General features: G+C 39.9%; 1 protein-coding gene across 1 annotated transcript; it reads left to right on the top strand.

Moving 5' to 3' along the window:
• Positions 1–3,590: 3,590 nt before the first annotated feature.
• On the top strand, positions 3,591–11,059 carry Fpr1 (formyl peptide receptor 1). Its single transcript, NM_013521.2, has 2 exons — positions 3,591–3,647; positions 9,794–11,059. The coding sequence occupies exon 2, from the start codon at positions 9,805–9,807 to the stop codon at positions 10,897–10,899; it is 1,095 nt and encodes a 364-aa protein (NP_038549.1). The 5' UTR covers positions 3,591–3,647; positions 9,794–9,804; the 3' UTR covers positions 10,900–11,059.
• Positions 11,060–20,257: the final 9,198 nt, after the last annotated feature.

The raw sequence follows: 20,257 nt of genomic DNA, 5'->3' as shown, positions 1-20,257 counted from the left end.
TTAAATTCTAAGCCATCTCTCCAGCCCAAGTGGAGTTTTTATAATCATAGTGTAAATGTTCTTCTACCATTTATCTGTGGAAAACGTGAGTTCAGTCCTGTCAATTTTTGGCCCTAGCATCTGTGCTCTGGTTTTTTGAATTTGGTTCTGATTTGACTTTACAAAATGTTGTGAACAGTCTGACATGGGCTTTGGCAGCAAAATTCAGTTCTTTTAAGCAGAGGTATACCTATTCTTAACCACTGAGACACCACCCTCCCAAACCTTTCACTCTTTTTCAAAAAATTGGAAGGAGTTGGGGCTAGAAGGATGGCTTTGAGATTAATAGCACTGAATGCTCTTCCAGAGGATCCAGGTTTGATTCCAGTGACCTACATAGTGGCTCACACCATCTACAACTACAGTTCCGGGGCATTCAGTGTCTTCTGGCCTCTGCAGGTACCAGACACAAACGCAATGCACAGTCATACAGGAAGTTAAAACATTCATACATTTAAGAAAGATTTTTCTGCTTTTACAACATGAAGATGGGTACCTACATAGACGTCTCAGTGACTAATAGCACTTACTGCTCTTCCAGGGGACCCAACTTCACTTCCCAGTGCCTACATCAAACAGGTCACAGCTCCCTATAACTCCAGATCCAAGGACACTAGAATTCTATTCCTGGTCTCTACAGGCACAAGCAAATATACACATGAAGACTGAGATGATCACAAGCACAATGTTGCCTCCATGCTTATTAAACAGTTCTAACAGCATATGTATGGATTTGTTTCCATATGAAGACATTCTTCACGTCTCTGTGGACAACAACTGTGTGCCCTAACAACTCAGGTCTTTACTAACTCAGACAAAAGGAGAGAGGACATAGACACTACCATAGATAGAGAAATGTCAAAAATAAACTCATGGTCACATTCTTTAGTTTGTGCCACAACATCTCTGTCTCTGTCTCTGTCTCTCTTCATGTTCTCACCAGTCACTCTCTTACGCTCACATTTTGAAAACAGGTTCCCATGAGCTCAACCTGTCTTTAAACACACTAAGTAGACATCTGAACTTCTGATCCTCTTGTCTCCAACACTTGAGTGCTTGAAATACAGGCATGTACAATCCTCATCGGTTTCTACAGACCATCCTGCAGGTTAGACAATCACTCTGCTAATTGATCTATACCTACCGTCCATACTCATCCTCTTTAATATACTGTGGGAATTGAATAGATTTAAGGTCATCATAGACATAAGAATCACTAAACTAAAGCAAAACGCTTAGTTTGCAAGGGTTGTCACTACAAATCAACACACTCTGGGTGTCTTGAAGTATAGCAACTGATTTTGTCACAGTTCTGGATGCTGGAGGTCCAGGATCACAATATTGGTCCCAGGGCTTTTCTTTTGCTTACAGGTAGCCATCATCTCTCTGCATCCTCACATAACATACACATTTCATAAGCTTACACCACCCTGGTGTTTCTTTCCTTTCAAAAAGACAACACTTATATTGGATTTGGACCCCACCCTTATGGCCTCATTTAGCTTTAATTGGTTCTTTAAACACTCTAAATCTGAACAATCACATTCTGATGGATTCTGATGAATTTGGGCTTTAACTGGTGAAAGAATAAGAATCCAGTTTCTGCACAAAGACAAGATTATTTTGTAAGTTGATGAGAGAACAATCTAGAGGCTGGGGTGGAGGGTGAAGGGAAAAGTGAACCTATCATGTGCCTTAATTTCCAAACAACGTCTGAAAGGAAGACAGTGGTTGGTATGAGCTTGATCAAAACTTTCACCCAGAGAGCCTGTCAGGAGATAAGAATGTCTTATAAGATCTAGATAATATTTGCTACACTGGAATTTGTAGTATGTACTCTGTTCAGTTTTCCTGTCTATTCTACTCAAATAAAAATTCTATTTGTAACTATCATGACTCTGAAATCACAGGTAAAATGACTGAGCCTCCTAAACTATGGTCACATCCAGGCACTATTTGTGTGGTTGTTGTTGCAGTCTGCAAGAGTGATCTTAAGCACGGATGCCCTCTCCCCAGTCCCACCAACACGAGTTGTTGTACAGCCTCCAAGCCAGGAATAGTTTTCTTGTATGGTTAGATTTTTTTGTTTTGGTTTGGGTTGTTTTGCTTGAACAATAACAAATGAATAAAATATAATGTGTGAAGTAATGTGAAATACAACTACTATCTTTTTAAATGATGAACTGTTGGCATATTTTCTGTGTATTCATGCTATAAAGCTGAGTTGAGGATCCTGAAACCTGCCAGGTATTAAATATTAACTTTCTCACCCTTGATAGAAAATGCACAGCCCTGGTTAAATGGCTTAAATAAGATAATTATCACCCAACAAGTCACCTACCCAGGCCTGGATCTAACTGAGAACCTGCATAGTTCCCAGAGACAGTTAATAGTGGTCTATTATCTGACAGTAATGATTTGGTATCTCTAGCAGGGAGTACCCCCAACACAGCTCACAGTGAATTGCCAATTCCTCTGAATTTGCATAGATTGTGCAAACATGGCCACACAGAGCAGAAGTCTACCCTAAGACTTTCCTGATTTTCTTCATCCTCTAGATTGTACCCAAAACACACATGCCTCAGTATTTGTACAGATACTGTGTGATCACCATGGATTATTGGTCTGGAAAGAACAAAGTTTCTGTAATAGGGATGGTGAAATATGAAGGAGCTAGATTCCCATCAAACTATCTTCAAAAAAAAAAAAAAAAAACAATCAGAGTTCAAACAACCTGACATTCTGTTCATCGATTACTCTCTACTGATTTCCTCTCTTGTTTTCTCTTGGTATGTGAGACCTTTGCTATATAAAAATGATACCCCTTAGGACAATTTCTGTGAGTTCCTTTTGAGTTTGCATATCTTCACTCCAATAAGATCACTGATTTACCAAGTTGGATGTGACATGTTCATTACCTTTTTTTGTCCTCCATGTCCTTTCTCAAGTAAATAGGCATCTTTTGATATCCATCCAGGAAAAGTCTCACAACATCTCCCTTTCTTGGGAACTTTCTAAAAGGTGTTTGTTATGAAAAATCACAAAGATATGTTGACAGAAATGTGGGCTATTGTGTGATGGATCTTGGAGACTGTGACTAAGTGTAGAATGGCTGACCATCTCTGACTGTCTGAACTGTTCACATTTATCTTCCTCTGTCTGGGTATATAGTTCCTATTTCTTTCCTCTCCATCTCTGTCTTTCATTGTTTATGATAAGTTCTATTACCCCAGCCTCATAGCTTTTCCATATGATCAGAAGGTTCTTGGGCACCTAGATTCCTTCTGCTCTGATATGGAGGTTACACCTCTGTATCCCACGAAATATAAAGCAGATGAAAGTTCTCAGATTCTCCAGTTTCCAGAACAATCCAACCTGGTCACCAAATGCTGTTAAGAAAAAAAAATTTGATTTGGATATACTCTCAGGGTCCTTGTAAATCACAGAAAACCATTGTTTCTTGTTTACTGTTTCCTGTTACCCAATGCATTTCTGCTGTTTCCCCTCCTCCTGTTGGTTTTGTATATTTTCTGCTGAGCTCAGTAGAGACAGGCTTCTTTCTTCAGGAGATCAGCTGTAGATCTGTCCAGAGCTGTTGGAAAGTTCAGGTAAGAAAACTTGCCTAGAAACCTGCACAACTTGATGAGAATGCATCCTGCAGATTGGAGATTGGCTGATAATAGACTTTGTGTAGTAGAGGGATGGGGATGTAGCTTAGTGGGTAGAATGCTTGCCTAGCACACACAAAGCCTGGGTTTTGTCTCTAGTACCACATTAACTGCACAGTGGCACTCCTTCAATCTCAACATTGGAGATGTACAGGCAAGAGAATCCGAATATTAAGGTAATCCTTGGCTATGTGTAGTAAATTAAGGTAATCTTGGACTACATAAGAGCCTGTCTTAAAATGTAAATAAAAAAGAAAGGAAAGGAAAAATTAAGTTCAGTTGTGGAAAACCATAAAATAAAATGGTAAATATGGGCAACACACATCACTCTTTTGGGATGTTTTGCCACAAAAGCGAGTCAAAGGTGTGGTTGGTAATTAAAGGGTGATATGAAAGTGAATGGTAACTTGGATTGAAGATGAAATGTTCTAGAAAATATTGATGTGTCCATTTGTAGGGAGGAATCAAGGAAAAGTGTTGAGTGTGTACTAGTCAGAGATAGCACTCCTGGAAAAAGTAGATTGTGAAAAATCTGTGGGAAAAGCAGAAGCCAGATATAAGCCTGTGATAGCTACTACCTGGTCATAGATATGAAGCTAAAGAAGGTGCTTCAGGAGAGTGGAGGGCAGTGGCTGTGCACGGGGTGGGGGGCATAATCTTTGTGGGCAGTGATGAACCCCCAAGCAAACAAGTCTCAGATCCTCATGAGTTCACCTCTGTCTCCTCCAGAACTGCTAATTTAATTGTTTTTCCTCTCTCAAAGCCTGAATTTCTTCTATCACAATGTTGATGTTGTCTAATCAAGTTCAACCTTATCAGGGTCTGCAGAAGGTGAGGATGTAATACAGTGATTGAAAGATTTAACGAGCTCTATAAATGGTGTCCTACAACATTACTATTCAATCCAAACCACAATCTTGTTCCTCCAATAGTAGATGGGACTATGTCTTATAGTTCTTCTGCTTTTGTATGTTGTGACCTGTCATTGCAGAATTTTCCTTCTTCATTTTGTAAACATTGTTATTCATTGCCTCATAGATTCTTAAGAATAAACATCCCTCAGCAGAGCTTGGTGATCGGGGTTTGGTGGAATGTGGAGGAAGAGGAGACAAATAGTTTCTAAAACTGTAAACCGTTTAGGGTCAATCATAATGTGACCTACACAGGTGATTTTAGCCTGTCCCATGGGTGCTTTCAAGAAAGGAGAGTGGCAGGGCTGCGATTGTAGCTCAGAATGAAGAGTATGTGTCTAGCATACAAGACCTGGAGTTAATCATCTTGTAAACTGAGGATTCCTCATACCTACAATCCCAGAATTAGGGAGTGGAGAAAGGAGAACCAGAAGTGTACATCTATCCTTGGCAAATTTAAGATTCATAAAATCATGTCTCAAAAGACAAAAAGCAAAAAGGAGGAAGAAAAGGAGGGTTATCTGGTTTTGATAGCACACATATGTAATGCTACTACTTGGGAAGCACAAGTAGGACTGTTATAAGTTCAAGACCAGCCTAATTTACTTAGAAAATGGGAAAGAGAGAGAAATGAAGGAAGTAGGAAGGACTTACCTTTAATTTAATATTTGTTCAACATTTCCATAACCTTACCAACCAAATTTTCATTTCGGCATGCTGTCAAGGAATGTAAACATTATTAATGAGGCATTGCAATTTGATTCCTCCATAGAATTTTAAATTTGATGGTCATTGTCACTCTTTTCTATCTCAAATTGGAGTCAATATTATGTGAGTCAACCCACCTCCCAAAGTAGTATGACAGAGCAGGGTCAGAAAGAGATCATTGCTGAAATTTCAGACTGAAAGATTAAATATTTTTTAAGAAATTAAATTAATGTTCCAGGACCAGTCTATTTTCTAATTTTCACAATGTCATAATAAAAACAAAAACAATAAAAAGTAAATCCTCTGGCAGAAAAGATGCCTCAGTCAATACGTTCTTTGCTATGCAATAAGTACCTTTATTCAGATCACCAACACACACATAAAAGCTAGGTGCTGTAGTGTGAGTCCTCAACTTCAGCATTGGGACTGACATGTGGGGAAAAAAGGGAGATGGGCAGATATCTGGAGCTCATTGGTCAATCAATGTAGCTCTAAGTTTAGTAAGGCCCTTTGTCTGAAAAGCATAAGATGAAGAGTTATTAGGAAGGCACATGACATTGACCTCTTACATCTATATGCATGTTCACAAATACACATACATAAAAAAAACATTCGTTATTCAGTACATGCTACTTATCAATCACTAATTCATGCCTAGTCCTATTAATGCATTTTACTCCCTCTACCCTATTTAAGGAAGTCTGCAGTTGATATTAGGGGAAGCCATTTTGACATGAATAATACTATGCATATATAATCCAGTGACATCTCAGACCCACAGCTTATTAGAACCTTCCTTTCTCTCCTGACTTTTCTTGCCTTAAATCATATTGCAGAAATCTCACAGACAAAGAGAACATTATTTCTTTCTATCAAGATAATCTCACAAAGGGGCTGGAGAGACACTTCTTGGAGAGATGTTAAGAGTGCTTGCTGTTCTTGAAGAGGTCCTGCGTGCAGTTGTTAGCACATAAGTCAGGCATGTCACATCTGGGATCTGCCATCTCTGGCTTTGTTGGATATCTACACTCATGCACAGATACATACACATATACACATGATTCAAAATCAATTCTAAAAGCTTATTTCAATTGGTTATCCAATATCAAATGATCTGCCTTGGAAACATACACACAAGTCACATTATATGGACTAAGCAAGTTGTATTTAGGTCTCTCTCTCTCTCTCTCTCTCTCTCTCTCTCTCTCTCTCTCTCTGTGTGTGTGTGTGTGTGTGTGTGTGTGTGTGTGTGTGTGTGTGTGTGTGTATGTGTGTAACAACAATTCATTAAAAAATGAGACCATACCCTTGAAAGAGGGAAGGGATGGAGTTGAGGGGCGGGGGGCATATGGGATAGATGGTTTGGAAGGAAGAAAGGAAAGGAGAAATTGTGAAATTATAATATCAAATTTAAAAGAAATAATATAAAAGAAACAATTTCAGAGATGTCCGCTGAGGCCATTACTCATGGAAATGTTCCCTCTCAGCAGAGGAAAGAAGTCTTTTTTTTTTAAGCCCTAGTAAGGTAAGAGGTAGGTGTGTAATGAAGTACTCATGCAGAGAAATAGCTGATCAGTCTCATTCTGCATCACAGAAGCTGTCTTCTGCCAGTTTCCAAGTGTCCACACACCGTTTTGTTTAGGCTGTTTGAAAATAAATGTAATTAAAATTTACCTGCTACTTTTTTTCTTACTGTTGTTGTTGCTTGCCTGAAGAGGCAATCAACTTTATTTTTTTGAGAAAGAGCTCTCACTGGACTTGGAGTTCAGCGGAGTTTGATCGGTTGCCCTGTGGAGCCTCCCGTCTCTGCTCCTCCAGCACTGGGACTTTAGACAGGCACATGTTACGTTACCAGCTTCGTATACAGCTGGACATCAAAGCTTAGGTTCTTGTGATTTTGTAGCAAGAACTTTACTAAGTGAGCAATTTTCTCAGGCCTTTATTGTTTGTTTACTGAGACCACATCTAGCTATGCATTCCAGTCTGGTCTTAAACTTACTATGCAGCTCATGCCAGCCACAGCGTCAAATCTTTCTGCCGTCTTCCAAGAGCTGCAATGACAAGCATACACCACCAGCACCACACCCAGCTTAAATTTTATCACTTTAAAATTAAGTGTCATTAAGTGTATTTAAAATGTTTTGCAACCATAACCCTATCTAATTCTAGACATATTTCATCACTTAAAAGAAAACAAATCCCATAATCTTTGAGCAATAATTCTCTCTCCCTCCCTCAGTCAGGCCCCTGTATCCACTAGCATGCTGTTTCTTGTAAACTTAATTATTGTGGTTATTTGTTATAAATTGAATAATGTATCATATAACATTTTGTGTATGGATTCCCTTTCACTATACCTTTAAAGTATATCTGTCATCCTATATGTTCATTTTCTATTGTTTTGTTTAACCTTTTGAGAGAGTTCCATTGTATATCCAGGCCTCAAATTTGCTGTACTCCTGCCTAAATACCCCAAGTGCTATGATTATAGGTACATGCTACTACAATCTATGTGTTTCATTCCTTTTTATGTCCAAAAGCTATACATCAATTGGAAATACCATACTTTGTGTATGCAATTTCTTTATTTAGGTTATCTCACCCAGACACATGCTAGAGTTATCTAGGAAGAGTAAACCACAACTGTGAAGTGGCCTCCATGAGATTGGTCTTTAGATTAGTCTGTGAAGCATTTTCTTGTTTAGTGATTGATTAGGAGGGCTCAGCTCACTGATTGTGGTGCCACTCTTGGGCTGCTAGTGCTAGTTTGTGTAAAAAAGCATGCCGAGAAATTCATGAAAATTAAGCCAAAGAGCAGCACTACTCCATGGCCACTGCTTCAGTTCCTGGCTCCAGGTCTCAGCCTTGATTTTCCTTCATAATACAGTATAAAATACACACTTAAACAAACCCTTTTCTTCCCAAATTTCTTTTGAAAAGAAAACTAGGACAGGTTGCTTTTATTTTCTAGCTATAGTGAGAAATTCTACAATAAAATGTGTGTACAACTTTTGTTTGAACACAAGTTTTTTGACAATAACTCTTATTTATGCTTTGACAGTTACATACATGATCATCCTCATACTCTTGGCCTAATGACATCTTCCAACACATACCCCTCTGTCACCAAGTCTTCTCCTTCTGTTTTTAACAATCCAATTAGGACTCTCTGCTGCAATGTTAACCCATCCTGTTGGCTTGATCTTTTATTGAAGTGGTGAACATAATTCTTACCTATGTACTGTTTACCCAGTTTTGTTTTTCTCTTGCAAGTTAAGGATTTACACCAGCCAACTAATTGCATTGTCAGCAGAGTGCATATTAGCAATTGTGAAAGCATAGGCACACCTTCCCCATCTGATAAGAGGTTAACAACATGAATGAATGTCCGGCAGTGGTGAGTTTTCCCTAGCTTGAGTGTGAAGGACTTGAAAAGGAAGTAGACTGGATACAGTAATAAATGGACCCAAGGAGCTGAAGGGGTTTGCAGCCCCATAGGAGGAACAACAATATGAACCAACTAGTATTCCCCAGAGCTTCCAGGGACTAAACCACCAACCAAAGAGTACACAGGAGTGACTCAAGCCTTCAGTCTCATATGTAGCAGAGGATGGCCCTGTGGGACATCAATAAGAGGAGAGGCCCTTAGTCTTATGAAGGCTCAATGCCTTCGTGTACGGAAATGCCGGGACAGGGAAACAGGAGTGGGTGGATTAGTAAGCAGGGGGAAGGGTGATGGAATGGGGGGGGGGGGTTGGAGGGGAAATGAGGAAAGGGGATAAAATTTGAAATGTAAATGAAATGTAAATAAAGAAAATATCTAATAAAAAATAGAAACTTAAAAAAAAAAGAAGAAGAAGAGAAAATTGCTTGAGGCAGCATTTTCAAAAATAGGTCCTGAGGAAATGGCTCAGTTGCTATAATGCTTACATCCAAGTGTGAGGGCCACGGTTTGTATCACCAGAAAACTATATGTCAATTGTACAGAGTGGCTCAGCTATAATTCCAGTCTCAGAAAGTGAAGAGATCCAATTCTTGGAGCAATCTGCCTATCAAGGTTAGTCACAGCAATGAGCTCTGGATTTGGTTGAGAGACCCTGTTTTAGTGAATTAGGTGGAGTTATGGTAGTGGATGATTCCCAACATCAATCTCTGGACTCCACATACATGTGCACATATGTACATAACCACACCAATACATACATACACTCATACATGTATAGAAAACACATGCACATGGAAAATAAAAAAATGAAGCCAAGCATTGTGATATGCCACTTTAATCCCAACACAAGAGAGGAAGAGGCAGGCAGATTTCTATGAGTTCACATATAGAAAACGATTCTATGAGTTTTGTCTATAGAAAAAGTTCTAGGCTAGCAAGGATGTGTACTGAGACCTTGTCTCACAGAGAGAAAAAAAAAGGTAAGACAAATAAATAAACACACCTCTTTTTTAATGTTCTAGGAGTCTACAAGATGGACACCAACATGTCTCTCCTCATGAACAAGTCTGCAGTGAACCTCATGAATGTATCTGGGAGTACTCAATCAGTATCTGCTGGCTACATCGTTCTGGATGTCTTCTCATATTTGATCTTTGCCGTCACATTTGTCCTTGGGGTTCTGGGCAACGGGCTCGTGATCTGGGTGGCTGGTTTCCGCATGAAACACACTGTCACCACCATCTCTTACTTGAACTTGGCCATTGCTGACTTTTGCTTCACTTCCACTTTGCCATTTTACATTGCCAGCATGGTCATGGGAGGACATTGGCCATTTGGTTGGTTCATGTGCAAATTCATATATACTGTAATAGACATAAACCTATTTGGAAGTGTCTTCCTGATTGCCCTCATTGCACTGGACCGCTGTATTTGTGTTCTGCATCCAGTCTGGGCTCAGAACCACCGCACTGTGAGCCTAGCCAAGAAGGTAATCATCGTACCCTGGATTTGTGCATTTCTTCTTACATTGCCAGTTATCATTCGTTTGACCACAGTCCCTAATAGTAGACTTGGACCAGGGAAAACAGCCTGTACTTTCGACTTCTCCCCCTGGACCAAAGATCCTGTAGAGAAGAGGAAGGTGGCCGTCACCATGCTCACTGTCAGAGGAATCATCAGGTTCATCATTGGGTTCAGCACTCCCATGTCCATTGTTGCCATTTGCTATGGGTTAATAACCACTAAAATTCACAGGCAGGGCCTGATCAAATCCAGCCGTCCTTTGCGGGTTCTCTCCTTTGTTGTGGCTGCCTTTTTCCTCTGCTGGTGCCCATTTCAAGTAGTGGCCCTCATATCCACAATCCAAGTCCGTGAACGGTTGAAGAACATGACTCCAGGCATTGTAACTGCTTTGAAAATCACAAGCCCCTTGGCTTTCTTCAACAGCTGCCTCAATCCAATGCTTTATGTCTTTATGGGCCAGGACTTCAGAGAAAGACTAATCCACTCTTTACCTGCCAGCCTAGAGAGGGCCCTGACTGAGGACTCAGCTCAGACCAGTGATACAGGCACCAATTTGGGGACCAACTCTACTTCCCTTTCTGAAAACACTTTAAATGCAATGTAAAGAACGGGCTCTAACTTCCAGCTTCATCTGCTTTGAGTTCCACTGTGCTATAGGCATTCCCTGTTGACCTTCAGGCTACATGCTCATTAGGAAAACTTGAAATAACCTTTTAGACTTTTTTACCTCAACCCAAGATAGTCAATAAAGAAAAAAGAACATATATTTTCTTGTTAGTCTGAAATAATTCCAAATGACAGTTAGTACTATAGCGTCATTAATAATACTGTCCACTTAGTTCACTCACAGGCCGTAAACTCACAAATTTTCATAACTGTCCTTCTGCAGGGAGCAGGTATATGTCCCCTTTGGGAAAAGAAGCCAGAAGGGGAAAGACTTCTATCCCTTGAGCTATGCAACTGTCTGATCCCTTTTATTATAGCATTTGGTCTATCTGTTGCCCCCATGATACAAGTGTTTTCACTTGTGACTCTCAGTGTAGCTACAACCAAATTTATAAAGTTTATACTGTATCTGGCATCTGAGGTACTTGCTCCAAAGAGAATGAACCCAGAATGGAACTCCTGTTTCCACTGCCAATGGCAGTGAATACGTGTCATATCCTAATGAGAGAGAGAGAGAGAGAGAGAGAGAGAGAGAGAGAGAGGAGTGCACACACCAAAATTTGATGGCATTCGGGTTCTTTGATCTCGGCTATTCTTACTACAGTAAAATAAAATCTCATAGTACTTTTAATTTGCAATTTCCTGATGGCTAAGGATTTTGAAATTTCAATTAAATGTATTTCAGCTATTAGTAATTCATCCTTTCAGAAACCTCTGTCTTTTCTATTGCCTGTTTATCATTGTGTGTTGTTGTTATTTAGGGTTTTTTAATATATATTTTAGATAATATCCCTCTGTGAGATGTACCATCGACCAGCCTTGGCTTGGAAAGTAGTTCTGAGAGAGAGAATGTCTGGGAGCTACAAAATCGTGGACCCATGCTGACAACCTGTGTTCTGCTTGACACAGCTTTTCCAATCTGCTTCTCTCTGTGTTCTGCTTTCTCAATGGAGATCTGTCTTTATTTTGCTTTCTTGCTATTCTAAGAGATTTCTCTGTGCATGTCCTGCATGTGTGCATGCGTGTGTGCGTGCGTGCGTGTGTGTGTGTGTGTGTGTGTGTGTGTGTGTGTGTGTGTGTGTTTCTCCAAGAAATTCTCTTTTTATCCTAAAAATTTCTGTGGATAGCTCATCTCCTACAGAACATAGGTGCATTCTTTTATTTTACATATCAATCCAGTCATTCATTCCAGGTTTTCCTTTTGATTATTTTATGAATTAACATCCCATGACCTCAGACCCCATGACCCCATTCTTAGGAGACAGTAAATATACATTTTTTTCTTAATATTGCAAAAATTCAGAGATCAGTTTTCCATTTATAAGCACAGATGATAAATTAGCTGAGTGGGACTCTGTCCTGAAATTCGTATTTCTATCACACCTTGGCCTGGACTTGCTGTGTCCCAGGCTGACCTTGAACATAGAAATCTGCCTGCCTTTATATCTTTCTGACAAGCTGGCTTATTGATGCAGCTGCCTTTGTTAGCTTAGATTCATGAAACCCCTCATAATTCATACTGCATCCCTGTTTGGTGTAGTTAAGAAGTTATAGATTTTCAAACTCATGGCCTCAAGGGCTGTCTTGAAGGTCCCAATGTTTATCATTTTGCTGAGACATAACCACACCCTCAACTCCTGGACTGGTGCTCTTTCTAATTATCATGGAGTCATTAACATTAACAGGGAGGACATTCTGCAAAGGAATGTGAAATGCATACATTATTATACAAACAAGCCATAATCCACAACAGCCATCCACACTCCACAGTCATGGAGGAGGATCATGCCAGAGCCCTGTCTCAGGGGCAGGAACCAGGGCACTCTGTTCCCACCAGGACTACTCCGGGCTAAAGACCTATTTTAAAAAGTCCTTTTCTATGCCAATCAGTTCACCTGTATTCTTTGCCTTTTTCTATATCAGATTCAGGGCAACACACCTAATATTATGGTTCTTGATCCACTTGGAGCTGAATTTTGTGCAGAGTGAGAATAAGAATTAAGCTCTTTTTTCTTCTATATGTAGCTATCATGTTTAACCAGCATCATTTCTTGAAGATAGCATCTGTTGTCCTGTGTACTATTGGTCTTTTCATTAAAAATTAATGTAAGGGTCTGAAAATCACTGAAGGAAGACCCCAGACACAATAGTATGCAAAAACAAAGAGCACTTATTCTGCAGAAACAACCAACATGCAGGGGTTAACTGTTCTTTGAGATGGGGACTTCTCATAGGAAACCAGGAGGAACTCCCTAGAAGGACAGGGTAATCTAAAGTTTTATTAGTGGATTTGAGGGGGTCATAGGTGATTCATAGTCTGCACTCCTATGTCATAAGCACTTAACCATAGGATGAGATTGGGCTGCCCAGCACAGATGGCCCATTCTGAGATAAGATATTTCTCCATTTTTGTGATTATGCCCAGGCTGTTCCTTTGTAGGGGGTTTATGATCTTGTTCTGGATTTTATGGTCTCTCCCTGGAGCTGGTGCCTATGGCCTAGTTTCTGGGACTAATGGTCTATTCCTGGAGCTGATGCTATGCAGCCTTTTTTTTAAAAATCAGGCCTGGTCCTTACATGGAGACAAATGAGGTAAGAAGAGAAAAATCGGATTTATGTTGTGCTTTCAACATAATGCTTTTCAGAGTGTGGACTTATATCTGGAATCTCAATCCTATTTCAGTGATCAATGAGTTTGCATGTAGGCCAGCGTCATGATGTTTTTATTGGATGTATAGATCTATAGCATAGCTGTATAGTGCTAAAAGGTGCTATTCACACTATGAGAAGAGAAAAGGAATCACCAGTCTTACCCATTTGTGAACACTGAGAGCTGCAATAACAACCATCCTGACAAGACATAGCCACTGATGCAATAGTGGCATAGACGTCATGGAAGTAATCAACCACATCCTCATTGGAATTAAGGCAATGCCACACATCAAAACTCCTATCTGCCCCCATTATTAGAGGCATTAACCTATATTTATGGAGCTCAGAGGCCCTAGGACAGAACCTTCTACTCCTATTCTGCTAAATAGACATAGTGTTAACAAGCTATCAGTGACTATCAATGTATATATAGATTAGCACCTCCTTCAACTTCCATCAGGGAAATATTATTTTATGTCCTGGAGATAATAAGGAACACAGAGATCCACAGTTGGTTAAGGTATAGAGAACAAGAGACTAGTGAATGCTCAACCCTAAATGGAAAATGTATATCACACACAACCCTCCCAAGGTTCAAGGGTTATCACAAGTGTGTGAACAATGCCTGTGCAAACTCAAACCAGATCGTATCCCAGAATGGAAAGGAGAATTGAGCTTGAGTGCCTAGCTGAGAATCTATTGAAAATTGGAAGCTTATAGGTATTCTTTTTTCTTTTTGGGGGGCGGGGTGCGGGGGGCAGGGAGTAAAGGTATAGCCTCTAGTAGATCAACCATACTACACTGGAAGGTAACACATCAGAAATTACGCAGGAAGCACAAATTGTACTGAATGGGTTTTACAAAAATTAAATGAGTATAAAATCTGGGAAGGCAGGGAAGTGGGAGTGGATCTGGCAAGAGTTCGATGAGGAGATTAATATGAGTAAAATACATTTTATGAAATTTTCAAAGAACTAATAAAAATTGGAAACAAAATTTTAAAAGAAAAAGCTTCAGAGAAAATATCTGATTTGCAACCAAGTAACACAGATGTGTAAATAACTGTGAAAGTCTGTTTTTGGTTGGTTGGTTGGTTGGTTGGTTGGTTGGTTGTTGGTTTTTTTTTCTTTGTTTGTTTTTTTGTTTTTGAAAAGATCTCATGCACTCTAAACCAAGGATGATCTTTAAATCCTGTGTGCATGTGTATATATGAATACATATACTTGAGCATGAATGTGTATGTGTTTGCCTATGCTTGTGTTTGTGTGTGTAGATACATCTGGATGTTAGAAGTTAATAGCAGATATATTCCTCTATTACCCTCCCCCTTATTTTGAGAATGAGCTTCTCAGTGAATCCAGAGAATACCAATTTACTAAACCAGATGTCCAATGCATTCTGGAGTTCTGCTGGTTTCTATCTCTGGCGTCATAGGTATGCACTACTGTTCTCATCTTTTAACTGGGTTCTAGAGATCTAAAGTCAGGTCCTCATCCTTCCATAGTAAGCACTTTACTGAGTGAGCCATCTCTCCTGCCTGCAAAATAGGATTACAAATACATATCACCACACCTGTTTTGTGTGGTGCTGGGGACTGAATTCAGAGTTTCCTGCCTATCAGGCAGGCAAGCTACTAATAGAACTATATCCTCAGCCTGATACTACTAAACTGTTAGCCCAGAGTGATTTGCATCTCTGTGTCTTCACTAACCCAAAGTAAATAGCATCGGAATTGAATCAAATGTTAGGACTCAGAGAAGGCATCGACCAAGGAATTAGGGGATTGCATAGTATAAGAGAAACCTCCATACATCTATTATATACATTCACAAGAGCTATAAATAAATAAATTTTCCCTTTAGACTCCATCCCAGAGGATAAGAAAACAATCACTAAGGTGAAAAGTACAGTGAAAAAGGAAGCTCGGGTTATTATGAACTTGGGAGTGTGAGGAACCTATGATTGAGGGGACTGTACAGTACCTTATTTCCAAGGGGCTCTGTCTTAATCTCTAGTTGTGATGACACAGTTAAACCACATCCTGTGCATTTTGAAAATCAGAAGGAACATTGATTTCCTGTTACTCAAGTAACCCCAAGCCTACTTCCCCACTTTTTTTCCTCAGTTCTATTCAGAAATCCCGGAAGATTGAGACACATTCCACTAATGATCAGAACCCAGAGAAACCATAGAGTTAGACCAGGACCCAATAGTCTGTGTCAGAAATATGTATCTCTAGAGTATGTAATGAAAAAGTCAAGAAGAGCTGAGGGTAGCGGGAAGTAACAGACTCCTGGAACTCAGGACTTCATCTCTCTGAGCTTTCATCTTCCGGTTTGTAAAATGAATGATTTACCTGTAGGTAGGTCTATAATTTTCTTAATTAATGATTGACATGGGGGGACACCACAAACTGTGGGCAGTACCATCCCTGGGCAGTGAGTATTCTGTCATCTAACAAGCAAGTTGTTGGTCTGGAAAAACAGCTTAGTGGTTAAGAGCATTTGATTGCTCTTGCAGAGGACATGGGTTTGGTTTCCTGGGCCAACATGGTGATTCACAAACATCTATTACTCCAGTTCTGGGAGATACAGTGACTCCTTCTGGCGTCTGCAGGTACCAGGCCCATGCCTGTGATGTGTACACATACAAGCAGACAAAACACTAATATACATAAAATAAAATGAATACATTTTTAGAGGAAGCAATGGCAAGCTGATCAAGCCATGGGAAGCCGGCAAGCTAGTAAGAGGCACTCCTTTAGGGTCTCTGCCTCATTTTCTGCCTCCAGATTCCTTCATTGAGTTCCTGCCCTGAATTACTTCCCTTTGTGGTGAACTGCAATTTCTAAAATGAAAGTCATTGTGTTTATCATAGCAGTAGAAACCAATGAGACAATGAATTTACTGAAAATCCCTCAGAGACAGGATTACATACTACAAAGACAAAAATCATTGTTCTATAAGACTAGGGAGTAAATTGTCACTATATCAGTTACTGTGGATGTGCCTGACAGACATGAAATTATGAAAAATACCATGAGCAAAAATAGAAACCCTAGGTAAAGTTCCACCTATATAAGGCTGAAAAATAAGGCAGCTAGGGGCCTACAAGATGGCTCAGTAGGGAAGGGAGGTTGCAGCCAAGTTTTCTGTCTTGAGTTCAATTCAGAAACCCACATGGTGAAAAGACACAACTGACTCCTGCCAGCTCTTCTCTGACTTCTACACACACATTATGATTTAGACACACACACACAATAAATGTGAATAAAAGGAGACAAATAATGCATGCTCTGTAGCCTTTATTTTTATTTTTTGTTTTAAAGGTTTTTATGGATATTTCTCTTTTAGTTTTTGGTATTTACGGTATTTAGTTGTGGTATTTTGTATCAGTTTTCTCCTTATTGTTTTGCGGTGGTGACAATATAGAGAACAGAAACCAAGCCCATATACATGATGAACAAATGCCCTACTTCTTAGAATGAACCAGATCCCCAGACCCTCACTGTGGATTCTAGGCAGAAGTTCTACCCCCAAGCTACCTTAGCTCCTCACTGGAAGATTCTAGGTAGGAGCTCTACCTTTGAGTCATGCCCAGCCCTTTACTCAGTAAATCTAGGCATTTTTTTTCTGCTGGTGAGTTACAATTTTGCATCACTTCTTATATCTCCACTTTGCAAATAACTGATTAACTGGTCTTTAGTGACAGGGTCTCTGTATGTAGTGCCAGCTGTCTTGGCAATCACTATGTAGACCAAGCTATCCTTGAACTCAGAGATCCTCTTGCCTTTACCAGCTAAGTGCTTGGTTTAAAGGTGTGTACCACCACACCAGGCTCCATTGCTTTTTAATATTTTTTTCAGGTAGGATCTCACTAAATTGCTCAGGATAGCCTTGAACTCAACTGTTGCTAAACCCAGGCTGGCTAGAATTTCATAGCCTGTAGCCTAAGAATCCTCAGGCACCTAATATGTCAAGTATATATATGACAATGCTTACACTTACAGTGCAGATTGAGAGAGGGCTCAAGAATGCTTTCTTTCCTTATTCAGTGTTGGTTACATAGACCTATTAACACAGACACATTAACCATGGGAAGATTTATCAAGAAATGGTCTGTACAATATTTTCTGCATATATTATACTACATTTTTTTTTACTGAAAATAAAGAGAAAGGAGGGACAGACAGGACAAAGATGAAGAGAGGATGGGGGAGGGAGAAAAAAGAGAAATAACCAAAGAGAGGAAGAGAGTATTTCCTGGCATGTAAGAAATGAAAGATGACTTTTAAAGTGTTTAGCAGCTGAGCAGGGTGAAACAGGAAAACCAGAGAAAATTCATTTCTGGGACCCAAGATGCTTTACCAGGTAAACACTCTTGTTACCAAGTCCAGTGACCTGAGTTCTATTCCAAGAATTCCTGAAAGAAAAGAACTAATTTCTTTAAGTTGTCCTCTGTGTCACCGTGTGGACACATTGTTTAACACTATGAACTCTCAAAACATAAATAAGCAAATAAATAAATAGTTATTAATATAATTTCCAATCTTTTCCTACCCCCTCCTTCATCTGAAAATCTAGAGGCACAGAAGGGAGGCTGGGAAGCCACCAACTCTAAGGACAGGAGTCTCTGAACACAAAGCATTTCTGTGTCAGGGAATTGAGGGATCAGAACAGCATCTAGGGTAGAGATGTAATCTCTGACAAATTCATCTATTGCCCTATTATTTCCATTGGAAGTGGGTGGCCTGCTTACCTTCCATACCACATAATAGGCAGAGGCGTTGGTTTCCGGAAATCAGAAATGAAAAGTTCCCCAATTTCTTTTTCTTCCACATAAACAGGGTTCCCTCCCAAATCAGGTATTTGTGATAGTTAGACCAGGCTGGAATGACATCGTTGCTCTGATTTCAAGAATTTTATGGTTCTCCTCTCTGCCTCCAATTTTTCCTTCCAACATTAGTAAAACTTTTGAAGTACAGTATGCATAACAATGTTGTACCTATTATTAATATACTGTTCAATGAGATAAGTGAAATAAAGCAGACGCAAGACATCTATACCAAACCCTTCAGGCTCAGTGAACATTGTGGAAGAGCAGGGGCAAAAAGAATGTTAGAGCTGGAAAAGGAGAAATGCTATGAAATATGACCTTCTGGATGTGCTATGGTTGCTGCCCGTAAGAACTCACAGGAAACAGCCATGCTTACATATAGAAGATCTGCAGAAAATCAAGCCAACTAAAAATTCCAGTGTAGATTAGGAATAGGCTCCTGAGGCCACACCAAGGCAGAGAAGCTATTGGCAGTAGACGGCTATAGGGGAATGTGGAGTCACTTTTCTTTCTCCTTATTTTTAAAGATCTATTTTATTGTATGTATATGAGTATTTTCTGCACATACATCTGTGCACTAAGTGCATGCCTGGTACCCACAGAGGTCAGAAAATGGCATACAATTCCCTGGATCTAGACTTACAGCTGATTGTGAGTGGCCATGCTACTGAAAATCAAACCCAGAATTTTTGGCAGAGTAACCAGTGCTCTTAATGGCTGAGCCATTTCTCCTGCCCTGTGCTATGTTTTATTTGTTGTTTGATATTGTAACATAATTGTTGGAAATGGATTAGAAAACTTACTGTTGAATCTACAGATAATATTAAGTTGGTGGAGTGCTTACTTAGCATCTAAAAACCTCTGAGTTCTATCCCCAGCACCAAATAAACCAGACATAGTGAGGTATGCCTGAAGTCCCAGCACTCAGGCACAGAGGTAAGAAAATTAGTTCAAGATCATCTTCAGCTTCTTAGAAAGTGCTAGGCCAGCCTGATCTGCATAAGACACTGTCTCAAATGAAGGAAGAAAGAAAAGGAGAAGAAGAGAAGATTGGGATGGAGGGAAGGGGAAGAGAAGAAAAGGGAAAAGAGAAGAAAAGGGAAAAGAGAAACTTCATAACTTTTCTAAGAAATTCCCTTTCTCCCTTCCTCCTCATCCCTCCGTTACTCCAGCCACACCCCTCTCCCAGCTGCATGAAACTTCTTGGCATCACCAACATATCTCCAAAATGCGTGAGAATGTCACCTGTTTACATACTGGGTTGTTGAAAATATAATTATTTAAGTTATTCATATCAGACCAGGGTAGAGCTATAATCCAGTGTGACTGGAATCTTTGTGTAAAGGGAAATCTGGACACACAGACACACAGACACACAGACACACACAGAGAGAGAGAGAGAGAGAGAGAGAGAGAGAGAGACAGAGACAGACAGAGAAAGAGACAGAGAAAGACAGAGACAGAGAGAGACAGAGACAGAGAGAGAGAGACAGAGAGACAGAGAGAGAAAGAGAGAGAGAGAGACAGAGAGAGACAGAGAGAGACAGAGAGAGACAGAGACAGAGAGACAGAGAGAGAAAGAAAGAGAGAGAGAGAGAGAGAGAGAGAGAGAGAGAGAGAGGAAAAACAGCACATACTGAAAAAGGCAGAGAGACAGGAAACATTGTGAAACACTGTCAACAAATCAGTAGCAGCTGAGTTACGGGGTTATGGACTTGGAACAGATCTTCTCTCACAGTCCTGCTGAATCCTTGATCTTGAATTTATAGCTTACAGAACTGTGCAGTAGCAATATTCTGTTGTCTCAT

The sequence above is a fragment of the Mus musculus genome, chromosome 17 (assembly GCF_000001635.26).
Source record: "Mus musculus strain C57BL/6J chromosome 17, GRCm38.p6 C57BL/6J".
In the NCBI taxonomy this organism is placed as follows: domain Eukaryota; kingdom Metazoa; phylum Chordata; class Mammalia; order Rodentia; family Muridae; genus Mus; species Mus musculus.
The sequence above is the reverse complement of the archived record's forward strand: the minus strand, read 5'-3'. Positions and strand labels throughout refer to the sequence as shown.

What these genes read in the sequence shown, in the direction of transcription:
- Fpr1 (NM_013521.2), top strand. Translation starts at nt 9,805, where the DNA reads ATGGACACCAACATGTCTCTCCTCATGAACAAGTCTGCAGTGAACCTC.